Source organism: Pseudoliparis swirei, chromosome 24 (genome assembly GCF_029220125.1).
Source record: "Pseudoliparis swirei isolate HS2019 ecotype Mariana Trench chromosome 24, NWPU_hadal_v1, whole genome shotgun sequence".
NCBI lineage: Eukaryota > Metazoa > Chordata > Actinopteri > Perciformes > Liparidae > Pseudoliparis > Pseudoliparis swirei.
This window is the reverse complement of record NC_079411.1, coordinates 27,537,613-27,551,644: the sequence shown is the minus strand read 5'-3', so window position 1 is coordinate 27,551,644 and position 14,032 is coordinate 27,537,613. Positions and strand designations below refer to the sequence as shown.

The 14,032-nt window shown below is 40.2% G+C and overlaps 1 protein-coding gene and 1 long non-coding RNA gene across 2 annotated transcripts; one reads left to right on the top strand and one right to left on the bottom strand.

Moving 5' to 3' along the window:
- Positions 1–724: 724 nt before the first annotated feature.
- Positions 725–1,764, bottom strand: LOC130190088 (uncharacterized). Its single transcript, XR_008830901.1, has 2 exons — positions 1,676–1,764; positions 725–984 (listed from the first exon to the last, which is right to left on the bottom strand). It is a non-coding gene; the product is annotated as an uncharacterized LOC130190088 (long non-coding RNA).
- si:ch73-109d9.3 (zinc finger and SCAN domain-containing protein 21) lies at positions 997–5,786 on the top strand. Its single transcript, XM_056409282.1, has 4 exons — positions 997–1,976; positions 2,874–3,010; positions 3,132–3,231; positions 4,390–5,786. The coding sequence occupies exons 1-4, from the start codon at positions 1,667–1,669 to the stop codon at positions 5,517–5,519; spliced, it is 1,677 nt and encodes a 558-aa protein (XP_056265257.1). The 5' UTR covers positions 997–1,666; the 3' UTR covers positions 5,520–5,786.
- Positions 5,787–14,032: the final 8,246 nt, after the last annotated feature.

Below are 14,032 nucleotides of genomic sequence, written 5' to 3'. Positions count from 1 at the left end.
GGCATCTGTCTAAACATAATGAATGGTAAGATAACAGACCAGTTTCTCAGGAGATTTCCTAATATATCATAACACAGTAAAGACAGGCTTATGGAAATGAGGGAATCAATATTTGATCTAACTTCATTTTGGATCAAAATGTGTAATTTCACTTTTTTCGATTTAGTATTTTAAGAGAGCCTGGTAAGATATATATAAATACGCATTTCTATTTTAAAGAGTAGGTACATTCCATGTCTTAATTGTCTTTTTCTCTCTTGAACCGCAAGTCGTTCTGCGCCGCCATATTGACGTCCGTCCCGCGGCTTCGGTCGGCTAGACCTTTTGGATTAGGAGGAAGGTTCCTACCGGAGTGAAATTAGCCAGAAGTACATAAATCGGCGCCATGATAAGAGCTGGTCCAATCCTCTAAATGCCAAAACAAAGGAGTTTCTTTAGCTCCTTATTGGACCTTATTTTATGAAAGCAAAAGAGATAATTAAGTTTAACCTGAAACATTGAACCCCAAAACAAGTTATTCCAATGTTGAAGAGAAACCATAATCATATTGTGGGTTATTTTATAAAAAAAATCAGAATTCCACATACAGACGCAAATAATTAATAAATGAGACAAACGCGTATAAGCAGGACCCAGAAGACAGGATACATACCACACACTGTGTATACATACTCAATGCAGTTTGTTTGACAGGTAACGTAGCACAGATAAAACATCACCACTCTGACAGTAACTGTATTTATTATTATTATAAGTAGTAGTTTAACACCATTAAATCAACTGAAAACATGATACGATCATTTAATCAATATTTAAAGACGATTTGTATCAGAAAAAAAACTGTCTGGACCACAACCAGCTGTTAGAATCGATTGATAGCTGATCAGCTGTGATCAGCGGTCGCTTCACGTGACGCTTCCGAGGAAACAACGTTCATTTCTCCTGAAACATATCTCCTCGCTTCCTCTCTCCTCGCATGGTTCCCTAGGGAGGAAAGAGATGGGATGCAATTAAGAGAGTTGGGAGTTTAACTTTACAAACGGACCGCTTGGCGCAGCCTGTGGGTTTCACATTATTAAAACGCGTTTTGTTATACTCCAACCTCCCCGGTACGGCCACCGTAGTTCCCTGGGTATGACGTCACGAGCAAAACAAGGAGGACGGCAAGCGATCGTTTAAAAAAAAAGCTAACGGGGTTGAACGATTAACGAGAATTGATGTATCTGATCTTAACAAGGCGTCACTCAAAGGAATTCATGAACACGAGCGGAAATAAATCAACACGCGAGGCTTGACGATGGTTTCCACACTTAGTTGTTGTGAAATGTTTCGGTTTGTTGACGTTTTTACGCGGTTACCGTTGGATAGCATACGAATGCTACCGTTAAGCTAACGGGTCACATTAGCTGGCTGGGGAACAATCTCGCATTTAGCGTTACATTAAGGCACTTTGTATCAGTTAAAAGCTCTTTTAACGTTCACAAGTGAATGAATATCTGTTTATTGTTCATTAAATTAGCCTGAAAACACCCCCACGTCGAGGAGTTAACGTAAAGCAATGGCGTTACGTTAAAACGTAAACAACCCGTGGTGGCTAGCTCTCCAGTATATTCTAATACAGTAAACACGGGTGTCTTATTCTTCCTCACACACGACGCGGGGAATCATGTCGGACCTGGAGACCCTGGTGGTCACTTTCCAGACCCAGCTGTCCGACGTCATGGAGACCGTGGTGAAGACGGCCATGTACGAGGTCACGCGGCTGGTGGAGGAGGGCTTCCTGGAGGAGATGCAGCGCCGGAGCCGCGAGCTGGAGGCCCTGAGGAGGCGGCTGCGGCGGGCCGAGAGCACGCTGAGCGGCCGGGGGGTGGAGAGGAGGAGGGCCGACGGGGCCAAGGAGGAGTCAGAGCTGGCCAGTAATACTGAAGAAGAGGAGGAGGATGATGATGAAGAAGAAGAGAGGTTAGAGCAAGATGGTGAGAACGAGCAGAAATATATTGTTTTTATCTTGAAAAGTGACCATGTAAACTATTAAAAGTAAGTAATGCATACTATTGAAAGTAAGTAATAAAAACATAACAAGTAAGTAATACATACTATTAAAAACAAGCAATAAAAACCATTAAAAGTAAGTAATAATACTATTAAAAGCAATTAATAGGAAATATTAAAAGTGAGTAAAACAAACAATTAAAAGTAAGTAATGCAAAATATTAAAACTAAGTAATAATTACTATTAAAAGTAATTACTACAAACTATTAAAAATAAGTAATAAAAACAAAGTAAATTATACAAACTATTAAAAGTAAGTAATAGATACTATTAACAGTAAGTAATAAAAACTATTACAAATAAGCAATACAAACTATTACAAGTAAGTAATAGAAACTATTAAAAGTAAGTAATACAAAATATTTAAAGTAAGTAAAACAAACAATTTAAAGTAAGTAATAAAAACTTAAAAATAAGTAATACAAACAATTAAAAGTAAGTAATAAAAACTATTACAAATAAGTAATACAAACTATTAAAAGTAAGTAATACAAAATATTAAAAGTAATTAATAAAAAATATTAAAAGTAAGTAAAACAAACAATTAATAGTAAGTAATAATATTAAAAGTAAGTAATAATTACTATTACAAGTAATTATTACATTCGATTAAAAATAAGTAATACAAACTATTAAAGGTAAGAAATACATTCTATTAAAAGTAATTAATACTATTAAAAGTAAGTAAAAAAAATATTACAAGTAAGTAATAAAACACATTACAAGTAAGTAATACGTTCTAATAAAAGTAAGTAATACACGCCATAATAAAGGTCACACACACTGCATTATGTCATCCTCCTATTTTTTGTTTTTCCAGACCTTTTTGGGGCCTGTGGCGTAAAAGAAGAAGAAGAAGAAAAGTGGTCGATGAGCTGCACACAGGAAGTGATGTCAGAGTCGACGCGGGCAGAAGACCCGCCCACATCCCGCTTCAGTCCTGCGCTGAAGTCACTGGTGGGTCACAGGACTATCTCGTAGTAGAATAAGTCAGTGACACTTGATCGCCGTGGTTCCCGCAGTCTTCACGCGTGTCTTCCCCGGCAGAACTAACACATGACCCGTCTCCTCTGTGCAGACGACGGACGAGGACGAGTCGTCGCCGGCGGTGGACGTGAAAGACGAAGACGCTCATAAGCCGTCTTGTTTTCCTCTGCATTGGAGCGGTGCTCTCGACGGTGAGCGCTGTGCTACTACGTCCATTGCTTTTTCTTTTGCATATTAAGTTTGAACATATTTATATTTTAAGTAAATCTAAAACATACTATATTTCACATTTGATGTGATTTCTATCAGTACTACTGCTATTAAAAATAATTTGCAATGGGACTTAGCAACGTCTAAATAAACAGTATCAGTTTGATATTAGTATTACAATTATTGACCAAGTTCAAAGCCTTTTATTTAAAAAATAAAGAAAGAGAACCATTTCTAAAAAAATAAATTATATATATATATATATATGTGTATATATATATATATACACTACCGTTCAAAAGTTTGGGGTCACTTTGAAATGTCTATATTTTTCAAAGAAAAGCACTGTTTTTTCAATAAAGATAACATAAATCAAAAATCCATACTATACATTGTTAATGTGGTAAATGACTATTCTATGTGGAAACATCTGGTTTCTAATGAAATATCTCCATAGGTGTATAGAGGCCCATTTCCATCAACTATCACTCCAGTGTTCTAATGGTACATTGTGTTTGCTAATCGCCTTAGAAGACTAATGTCTGATTAGAAAACCCTTGCAATTATGTTAGCACAGCTGAAAACAGTTATGCTGGTGATATAAGCTATACAACTGGCCTTCCTTTGAGCTTGAAGTTTGAAGAACAAAATTAATACTTCAAATATTAATCATTATTTCTAACCTTGTCAATGTTTTGACTATATGTTCTATGAAATGTTCAATTCATTTGATAAATAAAAGTGAGTTTTCATGGAAGACACAAAATTGTCGGGATGACCCCAAACTTTTGAACGGTAATGTATATATAATTCATTTTTAACACATTTACTTTGGTCACAATTCGCACAAAATAAATCGTTTCACTATTATAATTTAATCAATTTGGTCCAATAACATTTGGAAAATCTAGAAGAGCTATATGATTGAATAAGTAAATTCCCATTCAAGTAAGCAAAGATCCAAACCAGACTTTAGACGGTTTCTGGGTCGTATGCCCATGAAGCATTCCTGTGAAACAGGAAATAGTATTGCTTATTTATTTCTGATTTTGTAACCTAATTTTATCAATTGAAAATGTGTTTGACGTGTAGAGAGAGAGAGAAAAAAAATTCACCACCGGTTCTCCTAATTCTTCCAGGTGAAGCAGCGCTCAACTCCCACGGCGCCGCCGAGAAGACGGAGGCTCAACCGGATCGGTCTCAGGAGAACGGCGAGAATCTATCGCGGGACGTCATGAAGCGGGAGCCACCGGCGTCTCCCGCGTACGTCTTCCCCGAAGACCACGAGGACGAGCACCGCACCACGGAGCCGTCTTTAGAGGAGGAGGAGGAGGAGGAGGACAGCTGTTGGGCCGCCATGACGGGCCTCCTGCAGGATCACAGACTGGCACCCGAACAGGACCGCGACCCGGTCCCATCGGAACACGCGCTCTCCGACTGCGTCGCGGCCCACGCCGATGTTCTGTTTCCCCCAAACAGAGACCGGGTGTCGGCCCCGACGGCGAGACTCCAAAGCGGCGCCGCGGCGTTGGCCGCGTCCGTCAAGCAGGAGGCGGATATCGATTCGGACGGGCGCGCGGACAGCGAGCCCGACGACGGGGGAAAACCGACGGCAAAGTCTCGCGCGGCGCCTTTTTCGTGCTCCGCGAATCGGCACCGAGCGAGTCCAGAGGCGCTGAAGCAGAACCGCACCTCCCACAAAGCCGCGGTGCAGGAGGTCATGAAGCGACACGCCAGAGCGGGTTCCAGTCTCCGATGGCACGCCGCTCTCCAGCACCTCCACCGGCCGGCGAAAAACTCAAACGGCGGCAACGCAGACTCAGACCCCCTCACCAGAACTCCGTCCACCTCTATAGCTCCTCCCCCTCCGCTCTCGGTCCACCCGGGCGTCAAACTGGCGGCGGCGGCGGCACACGATCGCGCCGGTGACCCGTGGGTCAGCGTCAAGACGCACCCATCCGCAAACCCCTCGCCGCATCCGGACGCTCACGCCGCCGGCGCCGCCGCCCGGCACCACCTGCTGCGCTGCGGCCAGTGCGGGAAGTGCTTCCCCCACCCGAGCAACCTGAAGGCCCACCTGCTGACGCACACGGGCGAGCGGCCGTTCTGCTGCGCGCTGTGCGGCCGCAGCTTCACCAAGCTGAGCAACCTGAAGGCGCACCGGCGCGTTCACACGGGGGAGAGACCCTACTGCTGCGCCGCCTGCGGCAAGCGCTTCACCCAGAAGTGTAACCTGAAGCGCCACCAGAGGATCCACCTGGACGTGTGAGCACGTGTGTGTGTGAGGACGCGTGTGTGTGAGGACGTGTGTGTGTGAGGACGTGTGTGTGTGAGGACGCGTGTGTGTGAGGACGTGTGTGTGTGAGGACGCGTGTGTGTGTGTGTGAGGACGTGTGTGTGTGAGGACGTGTGTGTGAGGACGTGTGTGTGTGAGGACGCGTGTGTGTGAGGACGTGTGTGTGTGTGTGTGAGGACGTGTGTGTGAGGACGTGTGTGTGAGGACGTGTGTGTGAGGACGTGTGTGTGTGAGGACGTGTGTGTGTGAGGACGTGTGTGAGGACGTGTGTGTGTGAGGACGTGTGTGTGTGTGAGGACGTGTGTGTGAGGACGTGTGTGTGTGAGGACGTGTGTGTGTGAGGACGTGTGTGTGAGGACGTGTGTGTGAGGACGTGTGTGTGAGGACGTGTGTGTGAGGACATGTGTGTGTGTGTGAAGGCGGGTGTGTGAGGACGTGTGTGAGGATGTGTGTGTGTGAGGACGTGTGTGTGAGGATGTGTGTGTGTGTGTGAGGACGTGTGTGTGAGGACGTGTGTGTGAGGGTGTGTGTGTGAGGACGTGTGTGTGTGAGGACGTGTGTGTGTGAGGACGTGTGTGTGTGAGGACGTGTGTGTGTGAGGACGTGTGTGTGTGAGGACGTGTGTGTGTGAGGACGTGTGTGTGTGAGGACGTGTGTGTGAGGACGTGTGTGTGTGAGGACGTGTGTGTGTGTGAGGACGTGTGTGTGTGTGAGGACGTGTGTGTGAGGACGTGTGTGTGAGGACGTGTGTGTGAGGACGTGTGTGTGAGGACGTGTGTGTGTGAGGACGTGTGTGTGTGAGGACGTGTGTGTGTGAGGACGTGTGTGTGAGGACGTGTGTGTGTGAGGACGTGTGTGTGAGGACGTGTGTGTGTGAGGACGTGTGTGAGGACGTGTGTGTGTGAGGACGTGTGTGTGAGGATGTGTGTGAGGATGTGTGTGTGTGAGGACGTGTGTGTGAGGACGTGTGTGTGTGAGGACGTGTGTGTGAGGATGTGTGTGTGAGGACGTGTGTGTGAGGACGTGTGTGTGTGAGGACGTGTGTGTGTGAGGACGTGTGTGTGAGGACGTGTGTGTGAGGACGTGTGTGAGGACGTGTGTGTGTGTGAGGACGTGTGTGTGAGGACGTGTGTGTGTGAGGACGTGTGTGTGTGAGGACGTGTGTGTGTGAGGACGTGTGTGTGTGAGGATGTGTGTGTGTGAGGACGTGTGTTTCCTCTTTGGATTGAGACGCTGCAGGTTGTTTTTTTTATTGCAATGTTAAAAATTGCCCGTGTTCTCGTCTCTGATTGGACGAAGTCGTCTTGTGCATTCCAGAAAGATTCATGTTTGTTGTGTTGTTATTAAAGGATGACATGCAGTGTGTTGTGAGTCATGCAGAGCTATAATAATAACAATAATAATAACAATAATGATGCATTACGTTTTTATAGCGCTTTTCAAATTACTCAGACACTTGGTCAATAAATATGTTTTCTGTGAATTCAAGTCCAACTAATTATTCCACTCATTTGTGCCATGTTTTTTTATTGATCTGCTCTTCACTTTTGACTCAAATGAAAGTTTATTTATCGGATTACTTTTTGTCCTGAGATTACTTTCAAGAAATGCGGTCGAGCTGCAGAGGCGTCTAAACCGGCCTCAGAGCAGATATTACACCTGAGACACATCCTCACCGATTATGAATAATAACACGTCGGTGGAACCGCAGGAGTTCATAAGTGTGGAGCTTTAGCCTCGTGTTGCAATTAAAAAGGATGCTACGCCACTTTTCAGTTTGTTTTTCTTTATTTCATTATTATTTTTCCATTATTATTTATCTATCAATTTACATGTTACACATTGATTAGATTTTTGTTAATTTTTCATGTTGAGTGATATTGTAGATATTATGGCTAATTAAAACAGACTATTCCTTAAGAAAGCAAGAAAAATTGACAAAATAATTGTCTCTAATCTGGTCACTGAAGGGCTTTACTCCTTTTCAGATTCATATTTATTTGAATGATTTTTACAATCTAAACAAACATTCTGATCATTTAATCGGCAATTCACAAGACAACTTACGTATGATTAATGTGAACTCTTTAAAACACTTGGAAGTGGGAGAAAATTGCTTAAAGATGTGTCTAAATACTTCACATTAAATACGAGCCATAAACACAAGTTAAAGAATAAAAACACGTCCGTGTGATTTCCTCTGATGGAGTCATCGTAAACCGACAGATGATTTAATAAGTGGTGACTGAATTCATACCCTGACTGATGATCAATAATTCAGCTCTGTTGGCTCCTCCAAAAAATACCAACATCACAATAATGTTTAACAACAACGTGTCAGTACCTTAAATGACCACTTGGTGTCAGTCTTTCACCTAACATGGTGCAGATATCAGAAATATTGTCTGAAAGAAAACCATTCCTTCAGAACAATTCAGTTTCTGTAGATTTTTTTGTTCTATCTGTGTGTGTATGTGTGTGTGTGTCTGTGTGTGTGTGTTACATAGCTCATGTTCAAGATTAAGCTTGATGTGTTGTATCTGTAGTTTGAGTCGGAGCAGCACGGTGCAGGTGGTGCAACAGATAACGTTCAATGTGAGGGAAAAGCTGGTAGAGGAGAGAGAGAGAGAAAGAGAGAGAGAGAGAGAGAAAGAGAGAGAGGGGGAGAGCGAGAGGGAGAGAGCCCGTGGATTAAAGCAGTTCTGTTCTAGACCGTATCTTTCTATTTGTTTGATGTTTGAACCCAATAACTAAAAGTTATCTATGAAAAGCAATTGAGAAATACCAATTTAGCTAAATCTGCCGTGAGTTTAATAGATAGTATGTTTTTGGGTTGTCAGTATAAACACTTTCCTTTGTGTTACCCAACATGCACCCTGTGTCTTTAGGCTAACACATGATCCGCAGCATGTGTTAAGCTCATGTAAATCTGTTTTTCTTCTCATTTTCTCACTCTTCCTCTTCTCTTTAGCCTCTTCATTTTGTCACCAATATCCAATAAAGCTACTTAAAGCTAAGCTTCTGTTTCACAAAGTGCCAAAAAACAACACTTAAAAGTAACAAAGCCCAAAAGCAGCTGAAATAGTTATGACTGGAGCAAAGGAGGAGGTATGATGTTATTAGAGTAGGGCTTCAAAGTGCACACACCTCGTCATGAGTGAGGTCAGGTGTTGTTACGACAGGTTTATAAAGGATGCATGTGGAGGAGCTTATGGTGGACGGGTTGGTCAACTAAACGTTGGACTATTCTGTTTGTTCCCTATTTCTAAATAACAGTCAACACTTTAAAAAGCATGTTCGCAATCATTCCGTAAATTAAACCACATGCTAATGTGATGCTAATAGTCGCCTACCTTTCATAAAGTACACCTTTAACCTAAACCACATGCTAATGTGATGCTAACGGTAACCAACCTTTCATAAAGTACTCCTTTAACCTAAACCACATGCTAATGTGATGCTAACGTTCCCCTACCTTTCATAAAGTACTCCTTTAACCTAAACCACATGCTAATGTGATGCTAATGTGATGCTAACGTGATGCTAACGGTCACCTACCTTTCATAAAGTACTCCTTTAACCTAAACCACATGCTAATGTGATGCTAACGTTCCCCTACCTTTCAAAAAGTACTCCTTTAACATAAACCACATGCTAATGTGATGCTAACGTTCCCCTACCTTTCATAAAGTACTCCTTTCGACTAAACCACATGCTAATACGATGCTAACGGTACCCGACCTTTCATAAAGTACTCCTTTAACCTAAACCACATGCTAATGTGATGCTAACGGTAACCAACCTTTTATAAAGTACTGCTTTAACTTAAACCACATGCTAATGTGATGCTAACGGTCCCCTAACTTTCATAAAGTACTCCTTTAACCTAAACCACATGCTAATGTGATGCTAACATTCCCCTACCGTTCATAAAGTAATAATTTAACGTAAACCACATGTTAATGTGATGCTAACGGTCCCCTAACTTTCATAAAGTCCTTTAACCTAAACCACAAAGGTTCCCAAACCTCATCAAAGAGCTTATTTTAACCCCAAGTAGCCAAGTGTTTAAAAGGCGACATCATAACTTTATAAAGGGGCATGTTGTCTGCATATGGTGCTCATGAAAAAACATATTTCTGGTGTCGTTACTATATGTTTCACAAATAGGCCTAATAAGATATGAAACAAAAAAAGAAATATGGTGCAAAAACAATGCTCCCGAGCTTTCACTAAAATAAAGTAAGACAATAAACCAGCAGAAAGAAAAATGATAATACTTTAATCATTTTCTTATTGTCCCTAAATGACCTAAATGTAGCACTCGTTACTCCCCAGGAACTCAAGTGTATTCCTTTAAGACTTGTTTCAGGCCTCAGATCTCCCACTGTGTTTTTTTAATATCTTTAAAATTGTACCGTGTGCAGCTCAGCACCGTCTCTGGGTTTTTATTATTTTTTTATCCGCCGCCTTTCATTACAGAAGCTGTTAATGTCCCCGCGGGCCGGGAGAGACAAAGGAAATGAGAAGGAGAAAAAAAAAGGGCCAGACGAAAAGAAGCAGAGAGAAGGTGTCAAAGGATAAGAAGACGAGAGTCATACGGCTGCTGGATGATTCCCATCGCAAATATGAAATCACATTTACATCCTATTTTTTTCAAATTTACAAGCCAATCAATAGTATTAGGAGTGCATGACCGCGCTTATGATAAATAATGTATCTTCCTATTGAATTGATAGCTATACTTTAAAAAGGAAAAGTTATTCCTCTCTTCCTTGTCAAATCATTAAAATAATATATTCAGTGCTTACTGTGGAAGATTTATGCCCAATGTTGCAAGGCGCCCGTGTGTCTTATTCATAACTCCTTCATATTTCATAAAAGCAGCTCAGGCAGAAGAGATTTGAACATTGATGTTTTCATTGTACCTGTTATTCACATTTTTTTGGCGAACTAAATCCACTTGAGAGGGTCGGAAGTCTTTCGGGGGTCTCCTTCGCTTTATCGGCGGGGAAGGAATTAGTGAAGTTATGGAAGTCGGCAGAACTTCATTAGTTTCTTCTGAGAAGAAACGACAATATTCATGCCCAAAAATGCTCCCTCACTTTGCCTTTCTGCTTCATTTTTATTAGATATAAGTCACATTTCAACTCCCTTTGTCTTCAGAGAGGAAGCTGAAATTGGTGATGACGGTTTGATGACAGTTTGACGTAAAAAACTGGATTAAGGAATTGTCCAGTTGCTATATTTTGTAATGCTTATATAGGATTATTGAAATGTAGGATGCATCATTCATTTTATAATTCCACACAAAGTGGCTTCGACTTCTTGCAGTGTTTTGATTAATTTCCCCTCCTGTTAAGTTTGTTTCTTAGGTACAGCAATGATGTTCCCGGTGAATGTTGAATCATCCAAAAGTTGTCAGAAACCCAAACAATCCTAATAGCTATAGTTTGTACCTCATGACCATTACTAACAATTCAATCAGTTTTTAGTGGAATGGAGTTATCCACCCCTCCATAGATCAGAGTTTAATCAGCATAACTCACTTGCTTTAATGGATAATACATGTTTAAACAGTTTTTGTTAGGTACATCGGAAAAAATATATATATTTAGCATTAATCTACCATAACATTTATTTTCTCCCAAATTTTATTTGCATTTTTAAACTTTTTTTCTTCATTCAAAACTATTTTTTATTTTTTTACCAAAATATATAAAAATGTTCTCCAAATTTGAAATATTAAAATTTTTCACAAAAATTTAAATATTTAAATTTGGCGAAAATATAATTATATTTGAATTTTTCTCCAATATTGAACTATTAAAAAATGTTTCCAATATTTAAATATTTACATTTTTCACCAAAATTGAAATATTAAATTGTTTCTACAAAACTGAATTATTTAAATATTTGGCCAAAATTGAAATGTTTACATTTTCTATGAATTTGAAATATTTACATTTTTTGCCAACATTGAAATGTAAAATTTTCTCCAAAGATGAAGCATTTCAATTTTTCGCCAATGTTGAAACATAACTTTTTTTGCCCAAATTGTGTAAAATATGAATTTCTTCGCCAAAGTTCAAATATTTAAATGTTTCACCATAGTTGAAATATAAAAATTTGTATCCAAAATTTAAATATTAAAATGTTCCGTGCCACCAGGCAGACATTACGCAACCATTCGCTTCATTGACGTTTCCATGCGGGGATGCAGGTAAATAGGTGAGACGCCTGTGTGCTGTTCAGGGTCACATTGACCCGCTCACTCACAACCAAGCCGAATGAGTCATAAGGATTTGTATTGATAGATAGATGAAATTTGATAGTACTATATTTATGTTCTAATAAATACGACTTAATAATATAACTAATTGTGAGTATAGCAGACCCCTAACAATGACTAATAAATCATAATTTCATCCAGTAAAAATGTCTTCAATACCCCAAACTACTTTATAAGCACATTTCTTTCTGTAAACTTAGATGGTAACATCTGCTTTCGAGCTCTTAACACTGGACTCGAGGTCAAACAGCTTTTATATTTTACTTAGATTTCTAAGAAACAATTTTTTCAATTATTATTACATAATTAAAAAAAGTATCCTCATTTAAAGACAATGCTTTAAAAAAAATCATCCAAGCAACACGAGGATGATTTTGTACTTATGACCCAGTGTACCCAAAATAATAATAATAAAAGAGTGGTGCAATAAACACGAGGAGCTTCACGAACAAGAGGCAGCCGGAGACAGACGGGAAACAACCGAGGGCAGGAAGTAGAAACCAGAGTTCACCAAAATAAAACACAACATAACACCTGAAAACTGTAACCAAGGACAAAACAACAACACCTCGAATCACCCTCTCATGAAGCGTCCTTCTTGACGATGGGTGCTTATATTATAACTCCTTCAACACTTGAACAATAAATCATCATTTCAACGCCCCCGAAAACTTTTTCCTCATCCGTTCTTTATGTAAACTTATTTTTCTGACGTCATTTTAGTTTTCTTTCTCGAGGTCAAACAGCTCTTATAATTTACTTAGATGTCTTACGAACATTTTAAGAGTGATTCATTACATTTGGCCAGTATCTTCATTTAAAGACTTATGCTTTTGTGAATTATGCGAGCAATACGAGGAAGGTTCTGTCCACGTGACCCCATGTGCACCTTGAATAAGAGACGCACTTCATTACAATATCTTGAACTCTTTTGTTGATCCCAAAACAATCAAATCATCCTTTTAACGTCCTCCTCCTCCTCCTCCTCCTGTGATAAAAGACTTTAGATGAATATGTTTCAAGAGGAAACTCTCAGCTAAAAGCATTTAATGACATTCAGTAGACCTCTTGGTGGTGAGACATGAACACACTGTGAGTACGTTCCCTTGACACACACACACACACGCACACGCACACTTCTTCTACACAAAGGGGACATGTCTGAGAGCCAGCAGCCACTTGACACGGGTTTATTTATGAAGAATGGATTCATATTTCTATGTCTCTGTGTGTGTGTGTGTGTGTGTGAAGCTTTAGCATATCAGTAGGGTTCACACACACACACACACCCACACCTCTCTCGCCGCTGTGTGTGATCATAGCTGTGCTGGACTCTCACAGTTTGACGCCTGTTTGTCCTTCAAGTGGCGGAAGCTTCTGGATTCACACAACGCGTCTCGCTGCGTGTAACACAACCACCCCCCCCCCCCACACACACACCTTTTAATCCTAAATATTTGTACTCTGCTCACATAAAGACGAAGAATAATATTGTTTCAGTGATTTAAAAAAATGCTTTGCACGTGTGATTTATTATACTTTGTTGGCGTGAGCCGGAGCAGCACCTGTGGGTCAGGGGTCAGGGGTCAGGGGTCAGGCCGGATCCTTGTTAACGAGGCAGTTGGAATTACCTGCTGTGTTTTCTCTTTTTAATTTTTGTCCTGGAACACGTTTGATAATATAATAACGTATAAAGTAAAAAAGTATTTTCAGACAATTGTTCAGAAATTCCAAAGTTAACATCGCTAGTCTGATGTATTATTACGGCTCATTACCTCTCTCTCTCTCTCTTTTTCCTTCCTTCTCTCTTTATATATAAATACATTTTTTCCCCCTTCTTTTTTATTATAATAATTTTTTGCCTGGGAGGGCCGATTATATATATATATATATATCTATATGTATATATATATAAAATGAATAAATAAGAAATAAAATGAATAAAATATATTTTTATACCTATATATACAGGACTGTCTCAGAAAATTAGAATATTGTGATAAAGTTCTTTATTTTCTGTAATGTCATGCATTCTGGATTCATTACAAATCAACTGAAATATTGCAAGCCTTTTATTCTTTTAATATAGCTGATTACTCTAAAATCCTATGTCATAAAATTTTAATATTTCCTCAGACCAAGTCAAAAAAAAGATTTATAACAGCTGAGTGTTTGTCAAGGCTCAGGAAACCCT

What these genes read in the sequence shown, in the direction of transcription:
- si:ch73-109d9.3 (XM_056409282.1), top strand. Translation starts at nt 1,667, where the DNA reads ATGTCGGACCTGGAGACCCTGGTGGTCACTTTCCAGACCCAGCTGTCC. An exon ending in GTCCTGCGCTGAAGTCACTG is followed by an intron (nt 3,011 to 3,131) that starts GTGGGTCACAGG and finishes TCCTCTGTGCAG; the next exon opens with ACGACGGACGAGGACGAGTC. An exon ending in TTGGAGCGGTGCTCTCGACG is followed by an intron (nt 3,232 to 4,389) that starts GTGAGCGCTGTG and finishes TAATTCTTCCAG; the next exon opens with GTGAAGCAGCGCTCAACTCC.